Here is a 21,130-nt window from a genome sequence, read left to right as displayed (position 1 = left end):
ACCTCCTCCAGGATTCCCTCTGTTGGCTTTGGGAAGAATATAAAAACCTCGGCCCCCAGGGCTTTACTATCAGGAGTTACATCCCTGGATTTGTTCATTTCCTAATATTAATCTCTTCCCAACAAAGCACTGGGCATCCAAGGAATATAGAAATGGATGTGCTAACCACTGGTTACCCCTCTGGAATGTCAGAGCTTGGAAAGAAGGGCAGCTGAGGCTTTTCCTGGTGGTACCTGTGAGGTGTAATTTACCTAAGAGTCCCTTGCCACATCTTCCCCTGCATTCATCAAAAATCCACCTGTTCATTCCCCAGCTACTTCCTCCCTCTTTTCCTTTATCCAACAGAATTTTAAGAGGTGAATATACCCCTCTGGAATAGCACCTTTCATTCCAAACCTAATAGCAACAAATAATTTCCTTCCACCTTCCTTATTAGGATTTCACCAAGAGCTGGTGGATGGAAAATGATCCTCTCCTGCTCCCTGCTGGATTCCTGAAGCAGGGATTCTTTCCCCCTTCCCCTGTCCCCTTTCAGGCTTTGTTCCACAGCTTTTGCTCCAATCCTTGGATCCTTTCCTCTCTCCAGGAGCTCCCAGCAGTTCCACACCCTCTTTTCTCCCATCCTGATCATTTCTCCAGGAACAGATCTGTGCATTTCAATTCCCTTTGCTTTCCTCCAACAATTCCCACCAATCCAGACCTAAAGCTGACACAAGGAGTGCTCCGTGCCCACAAATCCAAATCCAGACCTTGCCATCCCTAAACCAGCAACTCCAAACACACAATCCTGGAAAATTTGCATTAATTCAAACCTAACATTTAGGGCACACCAAATACTTCAAAATGCCCTAGAAACATCCTCTTGTCTTCAACTCCCAGGGGTTTTTGCTTTGAACTCCCATGGATTTGGGGATCAAGGGATTTCCCTGCAAAAACCTGTGCAGTGCACACTGGAACACCTGATCCTGTGAATCCAAGGGGCATTAAAAGCTTAGTCCAACCTGGGCCACCATAAATATTTTTGCCAAATATCCCCCAAACCCTTGGGATAACAGAACCCTCTGGTACTGCATTTTTAGTGTGGAAAGCCAGGAATTACCTTATTATCCTACCTCCTTTTTAATGAGATGTATCAATTAGTCATCAGCAGGGACCATTTTTAGCCAGTTTTAGTTAAGTTTCACAGATTTCTTGTTGTTTTGATCATGAAATCACCAAAACCTTAAGTCTGGTAAATCAAACCTGAAAGTTTTAAATTAACAAATCCTGAGGGAACTGGGGATTGGCTATCTTGGATCTTATGGCCCTTCAAGGACATGTTAGATTTACTCACTGATTTCAGTGCCAAGGGAAACTCCAAGTTAGGAATAGTCAAATTATGAACCAGTTCTCATGAAACTCAGCTTTTCAAAACTTTATTCAGGATAAAAAAAGGATGAGAATGACCTTGGCAAATACAATAAAGAAAAAAATCTATGCATATCCCACAGTGATACAGACCAGCAGCAAGACCAATTCTCTCATATTTTTGCTTTTTGCCTTCCAAGAAAGGGACTAAAACTTGAAAAATTGAGTAGTATTTCAACTTTGGAGCATAGTATTAAAGAACAAGTTTCAGAAACACACATCAAAAATTCAAGACTTGAGACAAATGTCAAATTAATAAAATTAATAACAGTATTATCTGGCTGAGGTTCCTTAAATTAACTGTAGTATCTTTGCTTTTTCACTCTTGCTGAAAAATGAACCTTTTAAATACACAGTACCCACCTGTTGTAGTGGCACAAAAGAAAACACAGTGAGCTATAACCTCTAATCGCTACCCAGTCTTTAAAAATTGCTATTGTACATTGACACCTGTAGCTACCTCAGCACCCACAATACTTCATACATGACTAAATACCCTTCCAGTCACTCTGATGTCATCACCAGAACAAGGTTTTTAGTTTCCTAGGACACCTCTAACCTCAGCAGCATCTCTGCTGGTCAGAAGCAGAAGGCTGGGCACGCAAGATGCCTGCAGTGTCCTAAAAACTAGGTAAAAGGCTGCTGTAAAAAAAGGATATGAAAAAATAAGAATTGAAGCTGTAGTAAACAGCTTCTAGGAAACAGTTTTAGACTCAGTGAGACACTTGAATTTGCTGTCAGTTTGGTGATTTAAGGCTGTTCCCATGCATCCTTCCCAAGCAAACTCTGGGGAGCTTTGCCTGATTGAGACATGGAGGTGATCAGGTGCTACTGTACCCAGAGCAGGGCTGCCTACCAAAACTCCCTGGCAATGAAACCTGGGCTCCCTTCAGCCCAAATCCACCTCTGGGAAACAATTAACAAGAAAATCTCATCCAGTTTTCACCCAGCATTTTCTTTCACTGCACAGGACATGCAGAAGAACTGCTTTTGTACTCCTATGCCATCGCCCAGTACTTAGGAGTAAATACAAAATTAAGAATTTTTTTTCAGTATCCCACACATTATCAAGCAAAAAATTCAAAGTACTTGTGGAACAGTACCCAAAGACACCTTCCGTAGTTTCTTTCATTGCCCAGGGATGAGAACTGTGACCAGATGGAAAAGTGTTTGCACTTAAGAGAGGCTATTCCAAAATACAAAGGAAACCAATTTTTATCACTGCCTACCTCTCTGTTTTGATTACGAGGCAGCTGCAACAGCTCCAGCCATAAATGTTCATTGGCATCCTTCAACTCAACAAGCATCTTTAAACTGATGTTGCAAAGGTTATGGATACAAGGCAAACGCTCCTGGCCCTCAGAGCTCTGTAAGGATTACAGTTTGGCATAAGCAAGGTTAATAATCCAACACTTGTCATTATTTTCATAGTTCATACTGAATAAAATCCTGGGTATGCACAGTGTTAGGAAGTAGGGTATTACTGCCACTTTATTACAGCACTAAGAAAAAGCGTAAGTGAGTGTGTGCTGCCCTGAGCAGCTGCACTGTCCTCCCTGGACATGGAGCACACAACACAGAGCACGAGGCATCAGCACCTCTCCACACACTGGTTTAGCACAGTTACATGTCTTACTTGCCAGAGAGTCTGAAAATATGAAGTATTTTTAATGTAAATGTATTTTCCCAGCACTGTGCATCAGCCATCTCTGTAACTTTGTCCTGTTCCCCATTAAATGCTTTTTTTTTTCTTCCCTTCTACACAAGATCCCTGAATAACAGTCGTGTTTAGAAGGAGAACCTCATGTCCTTGGCATAGCCCAGTTTGTCCAGGTTGGGAATGCAAGCATACTGGATCATTGGAGGAGGTCCACACATGAGGATCAGAACATCATTCTGAGGTGGGGGCAGGTGATCTCTGATCATCTCTTGGTTCACAAACCCTTGGCTGTAATCCCAATCTGCTAAAAGAAAATGAAAGTAAGGGAAGGGGAATGAGGTAAAAAGGAGGAAAAGAGAGATACAAGTCACTTTAGAAAGGAGAAATCCTGCTGATGAAGTTGTTCCCAGTTGGAACACTTACAGTGAGAGTCAGTTTTACTGGTATTCAGGTTAACCATCACATCCCCAGCCCTGGATACACAACAAACTTGTGCTGCTTCTGACCAGTTTTGGTCAGGTTTCACATATGACAGTGAAAGCCTGCAGAAGAGTCTTGAAGAGGTCCAAGGAAGAACTTTTATCCCAACTTTTATCCAACTCACGATGTCCCCAAAGAAGGAATGGCAATTAGAAATTCCAGGAGAACACCAATTGCAGTGGATGACAAAACAGAAACAGAGCCTTCCCTCAATGTACCAGAGGTGTATTCTTGGTCACATGGAAGAGGAGGCATATATGGCTTCTCCTTCTCTGCCCTGAACTCCCACTGAATACGAGTGTGAATATATCCTGACATGGGTGGGCATGACAAGGAATGGTAAGGAAGGAAACCACAGGGAATGACTGTTTAGCCTTCTCTTCCTCAAGCTTGTTCAGCAAGCTTGGGCAGGGATCTGTGCCCATGAGCTCCACAGTACCTCTGGCACTGCAGCTTCCTCAGAGCAGGCTCCAAACACAAGGATAACACATTGTATTTATGTCTGTGGGGAAGGAGAAAAGAAGGTCAGCCTCCACAGGAGACAATGGTAATTCTGCAGGTGTAGCCATGGGAGGAACACTGCACTGCCACTGGCCTGAGGTGAGCTTTGGAAATGCTTCTCCTGCTTGCACCAGAGCCCATGTGCATCCCTGCGTGGAGAATGACGCTACTCAGACATTTGCTAAGCAATGAATTCACTAAGAAATGGATCATGAAGCTCAGAAATACACCCATGACATGCATGTCTCCTGCAAAGCACATTAATGCTCCTGAGTTTCACAAGAAGTGGCACTCCAGGTCTTACTTTCAGGCGCTGTGTCCAGCGTGTACCAGCACTTGAAGCGAGTGGGATTCTGCGCTTGGATCTCATCGAGCTCGGAACGTAACAGGATATCCTTCTCAGTCTGCAGGACAGGAAAACAATGATCACACCCTGCATGTGAGTGCAGCTCTCACATGGCCACAGAGCAGCAGCTACTGCACAGCCCTGAGAGATGGAAGAGATGATTCAACTGCATTTTAAAGGCTGAAGAGGCCAAACCCAAGTTATTCCCGTGCCTAGCCAGTGGCAGAGCTAATAGAAGGCTTCTAACTTTCCCAAATCCTGACCATTTTTAGCCTTCCCTCTAAAAATAAAGCAGAATCATCAGAAAATCAGAAAAATAAAGCCCCTTTTAGCATTATCACATCATAAAACTAATCATGACTGCACAGAAATATCTCCCTACCCCTTCATACTCTGCCTTTCAGACAGGGAAATGCCAGGTTTTTTCACCTTTGTCAATTCAAGTTATCATCAGCACTGCCATATGGAGACTGCTTATGGAAAGATCAAGCAAAAGGGTATCAAGTTCTGGTTGGGACAATAAACATTACCCAGGGTATCAAGTTTGGCTCCTCCCTCATGCAGCATCACTGAAGGCCAAAAGAAAGCCTTATTTCCCTAAGAGCAGCTGCAGTCTGGGCAGGAAGGAAAAGGGCAGGGACAGAAAGTGCTGCCATACCCTGCAGCCATAGTAATTTGGCACAGAGGTCACCATTAAGCCCTTAACTGTGGGGATAAGGAGGTATGTGCAGCAGCTATCCCAGAGAAGGTGCTATTCCTGGATCTGCAGCTGTGGGTGCTCCAGAAAAGCTCCTCCTGGCTCTGGCCAACTTAAAGTGTGCCAGCCAGAAGCACACTAGGAGCCCATGTACATTGTTTTAAACACTTTAAAATATTTTTAAAAACGGCTTCCTATTTGTAGAGTTACTGGGTACAAGGACTCTTTAAAGCCAGGGACTGATGTTTCCATAGGTAACAGGGAGGGAACTGTTCCCAGGTTCTCCCTCCCAGCTGCAGTGAGTTTCCCATGCTACTAAAGCAGCTCCAGCCCTGTGTTAGCCATTCTGAATCATTCCTAGCAAATCCTGGCCCTCCTGTCTGATACCACTGCACTTTATGCCAAATCCAAGGGCTCCAGCCAGCAGCAGAGAGCACCAGCAGGGCTCCTCTGAACAGGGAATCTCAGCACTTGGATCATAGCTCCTGGGCAGAGGAACCACAGGCTATAACTCAGGTATCACAGAACAGCCTGGGTTGGAAGGGACCTTAAAGCCCATGTAATTTCAGCAATACCAGTCAAGCAAAGCTCAAAAAAAGGCCACCAGTCTTCATCAAAAATCCAAAGACAGGACAAATTTCGGGACCCTACCCTCTTGTGACTTGGGGGCAGGAGTTGGCATGCATTTCTACAAATGGAAGTCTTCTATAAGTCCCTGCAAAGAATGTCAAGCCACAGGTACAGCTGATCCAAGAGCACCAGAAGACACGAAAAAAAGAGCACACAAACAACTGAAGGACAGCTAAAACCAGACACTGTTTTACAAGTTTGCACTAGTTAAAATTGTTTAAAAAAGTTTTGCACAGAAAAAATTCTCTAAGTTATCGTTATTGTGTCAAAAAGCTGTTAACCTACCTCTATGTTCAAATCAAATATAGCCAAAAATTTGAGGCTTGCCTAAGAAAGCACTTCACCAAAGTTAAGACAGAAGATTAGAACCAAATTTAAAAATTATTGGCATAACTACAAATAGTCAACAAAGGTAAAACTTTTTCAGTTCATATTCCTTTCTCCTCTTTCTTTTTAGATGTATAGAAAGGGTGAGATGTAGGAATGTGCCCCCTGTTGACAGAGTGACAAAACTATCCTTTGTCCCCTCAATAAGGAAAGAAGCCCAGAAATTACTCTCCTCAATTAGGTGGAAAAGGCATCTCATAGGCCCAGGAGACTTCAACTCAAACTTAAGGATGGCTAATTGGACAAAAGCCAAAAAGTCCTGCCTAAGCAATTTACTTTAGAAAAAGGAGTGATCAAAGAAACTAATTGCTCCTGTGAGGTGTTTTACTGAGAGCAAGAACGTCTAGCACGGTTTTTCCCCTCTTTGTTGTTTTGCCTTTTATTAAACGTTTTTGTTTCCAACACAGCAACAGAAGCCATCCTGCAGATTTTTATGACTCCAAAGGTAGCTAAGCTATCTTAGGTGTGCTATATACCTCTGAGAGCTTATTAGACATAGCTCGAAGAAACTACTATATCACCCATCCAGTTCCACCCCCACCAGGTTGCTCATCAGCCTGGCCGTGGATACTGCCAGGGATCCAGGGGCAGCCACAGCTTCTCTGAGCAACCTGTGCCAGGGCCTCACAGGGAACAATTTCTTCCTCATATCCAATCTAAACCTCCTCTCTGTCAGTGTGAAGCCATTGCCCCTTGTCCTGTCACTCCAGGCCCTTGTCAAGAGTCCCTCTCCATCTTTCTTGTAGGAATAAACATGGCACAAAGGAAGGAGCACACATTGAATATGAAAAGAAAAATAGAGGGGAGCCTAAGGAAGCTAAAAACCACAAACATGAAGTGAAGCTCACCACAAATAATGACTCAATTCAAACACAAATATTAATTAGAGGGAGAAATTAAAAAGCAGAAAGGGTCACAGCAGAAGAACATCAGGCCAAGAAGGGGTACTGCCCAGCTGTCACAGACATGTTTTATGAAAAATCCTCTCCTTAGGATTTTTCCCCTCCTGAGAAGCTGAGAGGCCTCAGGAACAAACTGTAAACAATTCTTATCTGCTGCTGTGGAATGCAACAGAGGAAATCTCTGATTGGCCTCCTCATGCTGTTTGCAATTAAGAGCCTATCACAGTTCACCTGTCCAGCCAGTCTTGGTCTGAGAAGACCTTTGTTATACATTCCTATTCTATTCTTAGCTTAGCCTTGTAGTGAAATCCTTCTCTCTATTCTTTTAGTATAGTTTTTATATATTATATATCATATAATAATAAATCAAGCCTTCTGATACATGGAGTCAACTTTGTCGTCTCTTCCCTCATCCTGGGACCCCTGAGAACGAGGTAACACCCAGCAGCACACCAACACATTTGGGTTTTCCCAGAAATCTCTCTTGCAAGGATTCCATGGATGAGCGCTTCCCTCTGGCCAGCATGCAGGATGCCACACCTCAAGGAGCAAGAGAAGCAGTGAAAAACTGACAGAAGGGCTGGAAATAAAAGCAGACAGCCAAGAAGAATCATAGCTCTGTAACTGAGGGAGCTGCTGGAGGCTGCAGTTAGTTTTAGCCTCACCCAAGATGTCCTCAGACAGAAAGATTCCACAGACAAACACTGCTGCAAAGCTGGGGAGTTGAAATTGGAGGAGACAAATGTCCACCCCTTCCATTTTGTTTCCACTAAGAAAGACAGCTCTGAAAGTCTGCCCAAAACATTAAAAACTTGCACAAAGGAATGCAGGGCTTTAACATTCATAAACTGGATTAGAAACAGAGCACTGAGTCACAGGAAGGCAAACATTAGTAATCTTTTCTGCAGTAATGCTAAACCCTCAATTCATCACAGTACTTTTATATGGGAGGCTTTCAACACTTCACTTCTCCCCTCAGGGTTTGTATCTCTGTGATTTCACATGCTGAGTGGAGTCCTGCTAGCTAAGTAAAACACTACAAACAGAAAAGGACAGAATTACCTGATTAGCAAACAACAGCTGGCAAATGGTGGGGTCATCTTTGTCCTTTATGATTGCTCGAATGATCTGCAGCATAGGTGTTATCCCTGGGGGAGAGAAGCAGGTCAGTGATGTGAGGATGGGGAGTAAAAGAAGGGACAAGTGGGAAAATGTAAGCAAATGCATCTAGCAGCTGTCAGAAACCATAGATGAATCCTTACAGATACCTACCAGTCCCCCCTGCAATCATCCCCACGTATTTCACTGTCTTGGTAACTGGCTCAGCTTTCTTTTCTGGCCGAATAGCAAACTTGCCTGGAGAGAGAAAGAGATGGAAAACACTGAAGCAAGCAGGAAACACCTCCTGTTATCCCTTTCCAGCACATCCTGCTAAATTAACTTCATTTCAGCCCTGCCACCCTTCCCTCTCAGAGAACAGAAAAGGTGAAGATGTCCTGAAAGGTGATTTTAAGACATGAGGTGGTACCATCAGACACTGACATGGGTTATGACTTATCTCTGATCACAGCCTACATACACACCACCTGTATTTCAATTTGCTCACATCCCACACCCCCAGTGACATTCTGGAAACAGTTCTACACTAAGAAACTGATCAGAGAGTTTATTTCCTCTGAGCAGATTAATTTAAAGAAAAACATAAAATATGCAGCATGGGGTTTTTTTATTATTTTTCTCTTTTTGAGCCAAACACAGAGAGTCTGAAACTCCCCAAAGTGTTGGGCTGTATTCACAGCTCTCTTCATCCAGAATAACATGAATGCTACATACAAAGCTCTGGAAAACCACGTGTCAGAGTTCTGCTTCACACAAAACTACCAGAAGGTTTTTGTGACATATTTGTGACTGCATTATACTAAGAGAAGATATTTTACATTGACATAAAAGCAATGCCTACTCAAAGTTCATCTTTACTTGAGAAATTTGCAGTGGACAGTGCAAATACCCAGTGTTTTTGTCAGTGTATAAACTGTGCCTATATAAGCATGGAAAAACCCCAACCCCTCACTTGAGAACAGCATCAATAAAAAGCACTTCTACAGTAATAAGACATTTTTCCTGTACTGTTTACTCTGGGTAAATTCTATATTCCAAACCAGCCTTGCCTTTTCCTTTGTACACAAGGAGGCCACTTGGTCCTCTGAAGTCAATGGTGTCCCCTATTTTCAGGCTGTCCAAGTACTGAGACATCTTTCCCCCATCAGGAAACTTGGGATGGACACCTCTGAAGTAGACCTGTTATTGTTAAAAACAATAACAAAGCAATTCAGTCTCACAGCTCAGAGAAGAGTGTTTCCCCTTAAAATTTTGATGTAGAAATATTTCTCATGCAAAGAACACAATTACTCCATAAAGAATTGCAATGTCTGACTGACAAAAGATCAAAAGGCCACTCCTGCCCCAAATTTTGGGCAGAGACCAGTGATTTCTCCATTGTAATTCTGCAACATAGAAAATACTGATAATAATCAACACAATTTACACCCAAGTTTAAAAGGGGTTAGAAAAATAAAGAAAAAACCCAAAACACTGTGATTCCAAAGAGCAAAATTCTAAGAGGAAATCCAGTGCAGATATTAATATTTTGAATTCCTAACAGCTTTAAATGATAGGTACTGTAGCTACCAAGAGATAAAACAAAAGTACATTATCACAAGAGTTAAAATCACATTCTTACCAATTAAATCAATCAATCCCACTGCCTGGATCAGTAATGATAATGATCATCACTCTCAGTGATCATAATGACCAAATTCCATTAACTTCAGAAGTAGCTAACCCCAGGCAAGGTTAATTCCTTGTTCCAGAAGGATTAAAAAGCATATGAACATCTGCAGGTCTACACAGAGGGTGGAAATGATGCAGCATCTCACGAGACACCCTCACCAAAGAAGTGCCTGCAGAATGTTGACTGTAGGTACTGGCACATTCAAGAGAAGCCAGCACACCAAACTTCACATAAAGGCACTGTAAAGGTGGTTCAGAAGTTGCCCAGCCTGGGAACAGAGCATGACATTCTCACCTTGACAACAAGATCCACAAAGCCCTTGTCATCATCACTGGAAACTGGAGTGTAAGGTCTGACAACCAGAGCTCCATCAATCCGCGCAGACAGGTAGATGTGCTGCCCTGTTGCAGGGGAAAAAAACCCAAAACTAATTTTCTTTCAAAAGATTTTTCTTTCAGTGGTTGTGCTGAAATACAGCCTCAAAGCTCTAACTACCTTATTTTGGGGCATCACTTCTTCCTTTCTTATTTTCCTGCCACACCTTGCTAGAGTTGTTTGCCATGCACAGACCTACCTGGAAGGACAGACAACTCCACTGCTAATTCTGTGTGTCAATCATACCTTCATGCACTTACAATTACCAAAGCCTGAACTGTACCCCAGATCTTTCAAAAGATGGGATTTGTCTCTCCTGTACAGGCACATAAAAGGGACACAGGATGGGAGAACTGCCAAATCACACACACCTTTATTAATGTATTAGCTGTAAACTGCCACAGTTTAGAAAAACTGAGTTTGTAACTGTTCTTGCTTTGACCACACATCCCTCACACCCTCCAGGAGCTCTCCAGCTGCCTTTGCTGAGGCTGCCTAGACACTAAGCACTTTTCTAACCTTGCTATTCTTCCAGCTTAATATGTGAATGCAGCAACCACATTTCCATCTGTCACACATCCTCTGAGCTCTCTACAACAGTTTCTCTTCTCAATGTCTACATATTTTTTTCTGAAAAAAGCAAGAAAATAACTAACTTCTATGGAAGGTTTTCCTATAAATTTCCACTATTGTGAAGACACCTAAGTGAAGATTACCCAGGGGGGGAAGGAGAGGTTTTGAATTTTGGGGTTTTTTTTCACCATTAGGTCAACATAACAAAGCATCTCCAATGATGGCACAAATCCTCTGACTGTTATGGGAACACAGCAGAGGGGATTTTACTAGGAACTGGTTTGCAAATGATCATAATGACCATATTACATTAGCTCCAGAAGCAGCTGACCCTTCAGGAATGCTTAATTCCTTACTTCAGAAGGATTACAAAGTGCTAGGTGAGGGAAGGTGTGCTATCCGGTGACCTGGGGAATGAGCCATCATAACTCACCTGAAGCTGTACATGGACATCTTATTCCAGTAACCCTCCCAGCAAAGCCTACAGACATCAACATCCTGCTAGGGCACATCTGGAGGGAGCTGTAGCAGGGAGCTCCTGTTCCTTCTCTAGGGCAGAAGTGGCTGCAGGCACACACCACAGAGCCCAAACAGCATCTGCCACCCAACTGTAGCTCTGCTGCTCCCACCTGCTTTTCCATCTTCTGCAGCTGTCAGCTCTCTCTGAAAGTCTCACCCTGCAAACCACTCCTCAATGTCCATTTTGGGCAAGCCAAGGAAAGGAGCTTTGCTTTTATGGCTACTAAAAAGATCAAGACATTTTTAACACCCCAAAGATGGAACTTAACACCTGGAAAAGGTGCTGACAACAACCACAAAGCACAGGAGCATAGGATCACTGCAGCAGCTCGTTAAAGCAAGGGTCCTATTAAACACAAGTCACAATTAAATGCTCTTTATACAAGCAGGAGGAAACAAAGGCACTAAGCTGTTGTGGAAGGCACCACACACGTGGCAGGGCCTTTGGAAACAGCTAGCCCTGGGTGATTCACAAGTTCCATGAAATTCAGAAGTGAGCAGATCATCTAGTTAACCACGGGTGTTAGAGGAGAAGTGGATGAGAGTGGTGCCTCAGGGCACAGAAGGGGACTGCAGGGATTCGGCCCCACAGGAATAACACATGCTGGAAAGCTGAGACTGGAAAAGTACAAGTGAAGACCTGTGTTTGTTCCTCCACTCTCCACAGAAACAAGCTGGATGTTCACTCACATACACTGCATTTCAGAGCCTGCAGATTACTCACAGCACGAGGATAATCTTGCAGAGCTCTCAGTAAAAGCTCCAGCCACGTGAGCAGTATTCCAAAAACAAAACATAGGGGGGAAAAAAACCCCCACAAAATCTCTTAGAAGGTAATTAATGCAAGCAACACTTGTATTAATCATAGGGAACATACCTAGAGGGAGACCCAGGACATGTTCCATGGAAGGGAGAGCAAATCGAAATCTCCTTGTGTCATGACTAACTTCCTGAAAAAGGAAAATCAGAACAGTCAGCTCTGTTGTTGGGATTTAATGTTTGTGATTTCACTTCTAAAACAAGACAAGTCTGGCAGACCGCAGGATTAAGAATTAATGATACTTAATGATACCTGTGTACAGATTAAGACTGAGTGATAACTCTCCAAATATTATGGACATTTACACTGCCTTCTGTGAGAAGGCCACAAGATAGAAATTAATTAGTTCTTCAATTCTCATTCCCAATTTAAATATGCAGGAGTTCAAGGCCAAAGTATTCTGATTTTCATCTCTTAAAATCAGATGAATTAACCATTTAAATGGAAGTAGCAACCTGGTTCCTTCTGCTATGGTAAGGTCCTTATTTTCCCTGTAAAAACTGAACTAATCCATAAATGAAATTGAAAAGAGCACCATGTTTAGATATGAACAACATTGTCATATATCCAGTCCTGCTGGGATGATTATTCTAGTCTTTGCCAAAATTTTATGAAAGGTGTGACTTTCCTAGTAATCAGTAACTGAACACTATTTCTTATATTATGTAAATTTTATGCTTCAAAAATCAGGTCATATTCATACGAATGGAAAACACAGCAAAAAAAAAAAAAAAAGACAGAAACATCATACAGCTTAATGCCTCATCCAGTGACTTTCTGTTTTTAAGGGTTTTGTAACCCTTATCTTGTTTGCTTGTTTTTAAAGTAACCAATAGAGACAAATTTGTTCCTCACAGTTTGTCTCATCTTCCCTTGCTACGGTCATACTGATGAAATTTTCCTCACAAATTTTACCTTATTTTAAGTCAAATCCTGCAGGAAGAAGGGAATTGATTGGCAGTCTCAAAAGGGCTTCTCGGTACTTATGTCTATTCAGGAGTAGTAACTGCATCTGAAAATTCCTTTAGAAAGACAACTAATGTGGACTTAACACTGCTGCTGTTTCTGTATGGAAATTTCAGCACGGTATGGAAATCACTGGCTTTTGCCAATAATGCTGCATTTTTATTATGCTGTCTTTAACAGTGTGCAGAAAGCACAAAGCCCTGAATTCCCACTTAATCATCTCACCAATTAAAGTCCAGACAGTTTAGCTGAAGGTAAATAACACAAGTATTTTGGTGCATCATGAGGCAATTGTGAAAAACTAAGTGGCTCAGGGAATGCCCAACACCAAGATCAGCATGTCCGTGCCTCTCTCTGTCACACAACCAGGACACTGAGCCTGTCACCCTGCAAGGTGTCATCAAGGCTGGTTTACAAACAGCCTTGGATCAGGATGCACTTCCAGCACGAGGTCACTCCCCTTTGGCACTGCCCTAAGGCACCTGCAAGCCCTTGGCCACACACTTCTGTCTCAAGCTGCAGTGCCAAGGAGTCTTCTACTATTGCCAAATGCAAAGCTGAAGAACAGTTTTTGCAGGCTGTTGCTTTGCACAAGCCACTGAAAGGCAACAAATTAATTATGCACACCATTATAAAACCAACTAGCCAAACTGAAGTTGTTGGCTTTTTTAAGGCATGGACTAAATTAGCACACCTAACTATATTATAAAAGATTTTTCCTATGCTATGCACCAGGAAGCAGCCTCAAGATTCCCATTTCTCTGTTCAAGAGACAGGTGTGGCAGACTCAATTTGGACACATCACACAATCATAGAAGGATCTGGGTGGAAGGGACATAAAAATCACCTTGTTCCATCCTCCTGCCATGGGCAGGGACACCTTCCACTATCCCAGGTTGCTCGGAGCCCCATCCAACCTGGCCTTGGACACTGCCAGGGATTGGGCAGCCACAGCTGCTATGGGCACCCTGTGCCAGGGATTCACCACCCTCACAGGGAACAATTTCTTGCTCATATTGAATCTAAACCCACTCTCTGTCAGTGTGAAGCCATTCCCCTTTGTCCTGTCACTCCAGGCTCTTGTCAAGAGCCTCTCTCCATCTTTCCTGTGGGCTCCCTTCAGGCACTGGAAAGGCACAATGAGGTCACCCCAAAGCCTCCTCCTCTCCAGGCTGAACAATCCCAATTCCCTCAGCCTTTCCTGACCTCATGAGAAGTAGGGAGTCTATAATAACAGTGTGGTTGCAGCACACCTGGGAAACAAATTCAGCAGTGTAGCCCAGCCCAAGCCACAGGGAAGCTCTCAGTTCCCACAAACTCAGGATTCAAAATGACAGGGTTTTTTTTTTGTTTCCTTTGACAGAATCAGTCAAAGCCAAGCTAACAGTGAACCCTCTAAACCTCAAACAAAGCTCTGTTCCAGTCCAAAGTATTCTGATAAATTTCTCAATAGCTCATAGCCTTAAAAAGTCAACATGAAAAATATCCTCAGGTGAGGTGACTTTACACCTGAGAAGCCAAGATATCTCTCATGCTTTTGATAGTGGGTTTATCCAATAGAAACCTAGACTTTTCAACTTTGGTGGCTTTGGCACACTTCCCACAAGCTTAGTTACCAATTTCTGATGGCAAGACCAACCCCTGAAAGCATCGTGACCTTCTGGTATCCCACTTGAGCAAGCATTTAATTTGGTACCAGGAGGCTTTACTTTTAACAGAGAGTAGAGAAGCTGAGACAGCTTGGGTGCTGTCAGGATCGCATGACTTAAACACCTTTCTTCCTGGAAAACATTACAGTATATCAATCCAGTAACAGGAACCAGCATCAACATAGTTCTGGCAGCTGCTGTTGAACGCCACTGACCATGAAAAAGCTGCCTGCTCTGCCTGACAGCAGGACTTGTGTCCCTTAGCCTAGTCAGTGGTGCACAGTTTGTGCATTTCTGCTGACACACATCACTGTGAGTTTGATCATTTCCAAGCAGCATTCTCCAATCTAAGCTGTATGGAAACGAGATCCTAGCAGAACTGCAAGTTACACCACACAAGGAGTATTTATAAAGAAGTCCTTTCCTCAAGACAAAAGTATCCACCCTGTTGGGACATCACCCAAGGCTTCAGAAGCTGTAAGCATTTCACAGTGCCCACAGAGAGGTCATGCTCAGCACTACACATGCACCTACCTCCTTATCAATCAGCCTCAGCGCATACTTCACGTCTGGGTCCTTGAGGGTAATTGCAGGCTGGGGATTCCTGAAGAGCCTCATGAAGGTGGTGTAGATCAGCCATATTGGGTATGTCACAACCTGATGCAACTGCAGCAGCACAGAAGCAGCGTTAGACACGGGTGTAGAATGAGTTATTTGGGTGACAGGGAATAGGGTACTATGCCATGGCACTCTAACCACCAAAAAGAATGTGTTTATTTGAGCAGGAAGATAAAGTATTAGAAAAAAAAAATAATCCCAAACCCACATATTTGCTATATGAAGACCTAGCATCACTCTTGTGTTGAGGCCTTGCACACCAGCACAGGACTGCCCTGCTGGCAGCTGGATACAAAGTGAGGCTGTCACAGCTCCATATCCCCAGGTGCCCTGACAGGGAGACCGAATCCCCATCTCCAGCAGGCACATAGACATATGTATCACACGTGTCCAAACACACACAGAATATCCTGAGTTGAGAGGGACCCATCAGGATCATCTAGTCCAACCCCACACAGGACACCCCAACAATCCCTGAGAACGCTGTCCAAACGTTCCTTGCACTCTGTCAGGCTTGGGGCTGTGACCATTCCTCGGAGAGTTCCAGTGCCCCACCACCCTTTAGGGGAAGGACCTTTTCCTAATATCCAGCCTAAACCTGTGGCAGACCACACAGATCAACACAGCCAGACACACACTAACAGCCCCGACAGGCTCATCCTGTTCCCATCCCCACCGACTGGGATGAAGGTCCATGAGTGGGAATTCCATACACACACACCTGTACCATGTGCATCCCCCAGCAGCTGGCTTTGCCCTGGCAGAGTGTGCCCACTCTCCAGGCTCCCCAGCTGGTGCCACCTGAACACAGGGGCCACTGTTGCACAGACCCCTTCACAGGCCACCCCACGTGCTGCAGACACGCCACAGTTTGGGGTCTCGCACTTGAGCACAGACCCCCTTCTCTCCCTGGCAGCTGAGCAGGGCTTTGCTATCCATGCCACACTGCTGCTGGGTGCTGGCACCATGCACACACCCTCCAGCTCAGAGCTTGGGTGCATTTCCACCATCACAGACCCATGCATATAGAGCAGCACCCCTTCCCTGGGAAAGCAGCTAAGCTACAGGACACAGCCAAGGGACAGCCCTTCTTGTGCCTTTACCATCATTTTCCCCACCTCTGAAGCCCTATAAGACAGGAACAGGTTATGCTCTGACACCACAGCACCCTCTTCACTTTGGGGCAGGAGAATAAACTGCACAACTACTTATAAAAATCCTCTGTGACTCAGTAATTTATTCTACAGCACTTCAACAGAGGAGAAGGGAAAAGCATGACTATAGCAAAAACAGAAATAATGAGCTCAAAGTTGTGCCTGCTCAGGTTTCACTTTCATTTTATTTTAAAGGGACATGAACAATATTTAAGAATGGCTTTTGTGCAACTGTGGCAGTTCCTCAGGAGGCTACAAAAACTTCCTACATTATTAGTAATAAAACTGTGGGACAGCATAAATTCTCTTTTCTTAAAGTGCTGCTCTGCAGGTTTAAAATGTATCATCACTGTGTACAGCCCGAGGGCATACCATGCCATACACATGCTGCACTTTTCACTTTTATTTGGGAACACTGAAATAGCTCCATACAGGTTGTTTTGAAAAAGCTGAAGTTTACAGGAAAATTACTCCTTAACTCTCATAGATCCATCAGATTACTGCAGCTCTGGGAAGAAATTTTGCTATTGATTCACAAGAAAGGGCAGAGGGAGGGAAGTTGTTCAAGGTGACAGAGCAGCAAGTAATCTCATTAATGAGAAATGAACATGTGAGCGAGGTCTGGAGGCAATAGCAAGCTGACTTTGCAGCAGGTGTTTCAAATGAGACAATAACTTAAAACAATTTCATTTCCAAATGTGGCTATCTCAAATGAACAAAAAAATAGAGCTGCTGTTGTCAGGCAATGAGGAATAATTTTAACACAGCACTAACCTCATGGGAAGCAATTTGTTATTCATGGTCAATTAGTGCAAAAGTCTCATGGGATTTGGCCTGGAAAGACACAGCACACCCCCTAATTCAGAAAGCTCTTACTCAGATCTATCGCCAGGTGTGCAGAAAAAAGGGGAAGAACTGAAAGGTGAATGATTACAAAAAGCCATGCTTGCTAAGAAAAAAATTCTCTGGGTTAAAAGTGGCCTATATACTCTCACCACAGGGGAGACCAAGATATAAATGAAGATAACTGTACAGCATCAGGTCTCCAGCAGCAGAGAGCAACAGGCTGACCACAAGGCCTGGGAATCACTAAATGGGGACCTTGTGACTCATCATTTCCAGCTGCACAAATCTTTGCGAACAGACAAGGCAGAGTTAGTAAGAGAGTAGGAATTTTTATTAATGGAAAAAGGGCTCTGTGTGATAACAAAGAGAAGAGCCATGGAGACTGCAGTGCCAGGGTGTGGTGAGCACAGCACAGTCCAACACACAGGCTTGCAGCTCGACACCTCAGCACTGCCCTGCCCTACAAACACACAAACCAAACCCTGCCTTGGCATGAGACACACTGTACCCTCGGCCTCGAACACCCTGGTTCTGAAGTAATGGCAGCTAACAGGTTCTTCTCATTTGTTTCAGAAACCAACGGGAGAGGATAACGGGCTTTCTTCACTTCTGCAGCTTTAGCCTCATCTCCCCTGTTCAATGCACCTTATGAGCAGCTGCACCCAAACGAGCACATGCTGAATCCAGCTCCACCCAGCCCTCTCACAAACACGAAGAAATCGGTGTTTGAGCACCGGAGGGAAGAGCCGTAACAAGCAGCTGAGCAAAGAGGGTAGCGATGCGTGCAGAGCTGACAGCGCTGCAGACCCGCTGCTCAGCAAGCACGCTCATGGATAGAATCGGGGATGGTTGTGTTGGGAGCGACCTTAAAGATCATCTCGTTCCAACAGCGTGGGCAGGGACACCTTCCACGATCCCAGGTTGCTCAGAGCCCCATCCAGCCTGGCCTTGACACTGCCAGCGATGGGGCAGCCACAACTCCGGGTAATCGGTGCCAGGGCCTCACCACGCTGACAGGGAAGAATTTCTTCCTCAGAGCCCCTCGAAACCTACAGTCTGAAATTATCCCGACAGGGAAAACACCACAAGCGTTCAGAGCCCCCAACAATAACAACAGTAACAATAACGAGAACAGATAATCGCAGTGCTGGGAGGGCAAAACGCCCGGCCAGGCAGCCGGCACAGGCACAACACAGCCCAGGGCGCGGCAGCCGCGGGACGGCCCCGGAGCCTCCGCAGCGCTGCGGGGGCACCACGGGGCTCCCGGCACCGCGCGGTCCCCGGACAGCGGGGACACGGCAGGACACCCCGGGACACCGCCCCGCCCCGGAGCGCTGCGGGCGGGGCCGGGGCTGGGCAGGAAGGGACCCCGCTCCCGGCCGCCCCCCCCTGCACTCACCACGCTGAGCTGTGCCCCCATCGCTGCCCCGACACACGGCGGGCACCGCCCCACTCGGCGATGAACCGCGCCGGGCCCGCTCCGCCCCGTGACGACATACACAGTGCGGACCCGCCCCGCCCCGTGACGTCATACACCGCGATCAACTGCGCGTGTCTCGCCCCGCCCCGTGACGTCACCCCCAACCCGCCCGTCATGCTCGCGGTGCTGGCTCAGAGCTGTCTGAGGGCAGCGCGCCCTGAGCGCCCGGCTGCGCTTCGTTACCTCGCTCAGTAATCACAGACTGCCGTGGGTTTGAGGGGTTGCCAGTTTCATCCAGTTCCAGTCACACTTGCCACTATCCCAGCTTGCTCAGAGCTCCTTCTGGTCTTGCACACTTCCAGGGATCCAGGGGCAGTCACAGCTTCTCTGGCACCTGTGCCAGGGCCTCACCACCCTCACAGGGAACAATTTCTGCCCAATATCCAGTCTAAACCTGCTCTCTGTCAGTGTGAAGCCATTCCCCCTTGTCCTGTCACTGCACGCCCCTGTCAAGAGTCTCTCTCCATCTTTCCTGTGGGCTCCCTTCAGGCACTGCAAGGCTCCAGTGAGGTCACCCCAAAACTTCTACAGGCTGAACAATCCCAGTTCTCTTAGCTTTAAAGATTAATTTTTGAGAATGTTTATCCAAAAAACACTGGAACTGAGCTGTGCAATAAGATACTGTTTCAGCCAGGCTCCCTTAAATTTTAGTTTACACCAATGTGTGAAAATTAGTGACTAATAGCCACATGTGTCTTTGTGTCTGTGCTAAACATGAAACATTTCAAATCTCTTTAATTAATATGTTAACATATTATGTTTTCACAATATGCCTTCAATGATTCCTAGACAGTTTCTCTTTACAAAATCAAGAAAGGTGTATGCTTGGCAGTCCTAAAAACAAAATAATAAAAAAAATGTCTTTTCTTATCCCCTAGGCTCACACAGAGGTGCTGAGCCCCTGTGTGCCCAAACAAGATATTTTCTTTCATCTTCGTGGTTTGCTGAGTGTACAGCTGGCTCATCTGGCTGTGAGAACATAAGTCTATCATGATTAACTTATTAAACTTGGGAATTAGCACTGGGAAGTAAAAGAATATTAACAGACCAACCTAATGCTAAGAAGGTTGTGTCTCAGTCCAGGTATGCACATTTAGCTGCAGGGGTGGATATTTATTCCTGTTTTTTCTATGACAAGAGCATGCCTGGCTCTGTAATCCTCATAATTTTCTCTTTCAGAATGACAGCTGCTGCACCAGAAACTCCCCAGTAAGTGCAGGGATTGTAACACCACTGGTTACATAAAAGGACTCCATGACTGAGAGGCTGAGGCTTAGGAAAAGGGAGATAACTGAGACAGGCACAAGGATCCTGGAGATTGTTGGGAAAAAATCTGGCAGGAGAGGCTCCAACTTGAATATTTAAGGAAGGGTGGAGACCTCAGTGTACCCATGTTTTGCTTTCACTGTGCTCTGACCTCGCCGGCTTCCAACTGACCAGCCCAGGCTGTCTCCACTGCTTTTCAGTGTGGGTCAGCTTGTGGGGACTTGGCAACAATAGCCAAAGCTCCCATGGGAATGTCCAGCATCCTCAGTGTCTCATAAACTTTCCTCTTTCCATGCAAAATGTGACCCAAAGTCCCTCTCTGCCTTTTCCTGGGAAAGGACTGAGCGTGCTGTAGATCTGCAGGGTGCTTGTTCCAGCTGGCAGCTTTTACTGTCGCTCAGTCTCCCTGAGCGAGCCTATCCAGCCCAAACGCGCCCTTTGTACTGATCTGGAAGCCTGTAAAACTCAGTGCTCTCACTCACCCCTCTCTAGATTAACCAAAGAGCTTTAAATAACTCTTTCTCCCCCCAGGGAAGTGTGAGAACCAGACTTCCTTGGCCACTTTGACTGGAAAAGTAAAATATTTAGGTCAGAAATGCACAGAGATGCCTACATGCTTTAGAAACATGTTTTAGTCCCAGGATCTCCTTGATCCTTTTTTGTTGGCAAAGGTCAGCATCTGATGCTTGAGGTGGTGGTTTTGTCAGGCAGAACTTCTAGAAGTTCTTTGCCCTCCTTTGGAAATGCTGGCTATGTGTGAGACAGCACCAAACACTCTCCCCATTCCCTTGGGACAGAAAAAGAGGAACAGAGCACAGAGGCTGCCTGGCCTCAACTCTTGCACAAAACCCACATCCGCTGTCCTGTGCAATGGCTTTGACAAAGCACTGGCTGGGCTGTGCTGCAGAGGAAGCCAATATCTAAATTAACACCCATGTGGATACCAAGGCTGCTCTTGCACACTCTCTTTTTCTGCATTAGACCTGGGAATGACCCAGATTCTGTGCTGATCTAATTTGCCTTTGATCAGTTTAGTTTCTGTCAGCAAACACACTCTTTCACT

General features: G+C 45.0%; 1 protein-coding gene across 2 annotated transcripts; it reads right to left on the bottom strand.

Annotated features, from left to right (window-relative positions):
- Nucleotides 1–1,399: 1,399 nt before the first annotated feature.
- Nucleotides 1,400–18,869, bottom strand: LOC103819581 (NADH-cytochrome b5 reductase 3). Of its 2 annotated transcripts, none has more exons than XM_018918593.3 (9): nucleotides 18,721–18,869; nucleotides 15,238–15,369; nucleotides 12,146–12,218; nucleotides 10,096–10,202; nucleotides 9,179–9,308; nucleotides 8,283–8,366; nucleotides 8,073–8,158; nucleotides 4,353–4,452; nucleotides 1,400–3,371 (listed from the first exon to the last, which is right to left on the bottom strand). In XM_018918593.3, exons 1-9 carry the CDS (start codon nucleotides 18,739–18,741, stop codon nucleotides 3,196–3,198), a joined length of 909 nt encoding a protein of 302 aa, XP_018774138.1. In that variant the 5' UTR covers nucleotides 18,742–18,869; the 3' UTR covers nucleotides 1,400–3,195. The 2 variants fall into 2 exon arrangements, with proteins under 2 accessions (XP_018774138.1, XP_009092352.1); XM_009094104.4 differs by having other exon boundaries at nucleotides 1,400–3,368; nucleotides 18,721–18,756.
- Between the last annotated feature and the right edge of the window lie 2,261 nt (nucleotides 18,870–21,130).

This window comes from Serinus canaria, chromosome 1A, assembly GCF_022539315.1.
Source record: "Serinus canaria isolate serCan28SL12 chromosome 1A, serCan2020, whole genome shotgun sequence".
NCBI classification, from domain to species: Eukaryota; Metazoa; Chordata; class Aves; order Passeriformes; family Fringillidae; genus Serinus; species Serinus canaria.
The sequence above is the reverse complement of the archived record's forward strand: the minus strand, read 5'-3'. Positions and strand labels throughout refer to the sequence as shown.

Bases quoted from the DNA above. Each gene is read 5' to 3' on its own strand.
- LOC103819581 (XM_018918593.3), bottom strand. From the start codon at position 18,741: ATGGGGGCACAGCTCAGCGTG. The intron at 4,453-8,072 runs GTAATTCTGTCC...CCTGTCCTGCAG, and splicing joins AGCTGTTGTTTGCTAATCAG to ACTGAGAAGGATATCCTGTT. The intron at 3,372-4,352 runs GTAAGACCTGGA...ATTTTCTTTTAG, and splicing joins GCTGGACACAGCGCCTGAAA to CAGATTGGGATTACAGCCAA.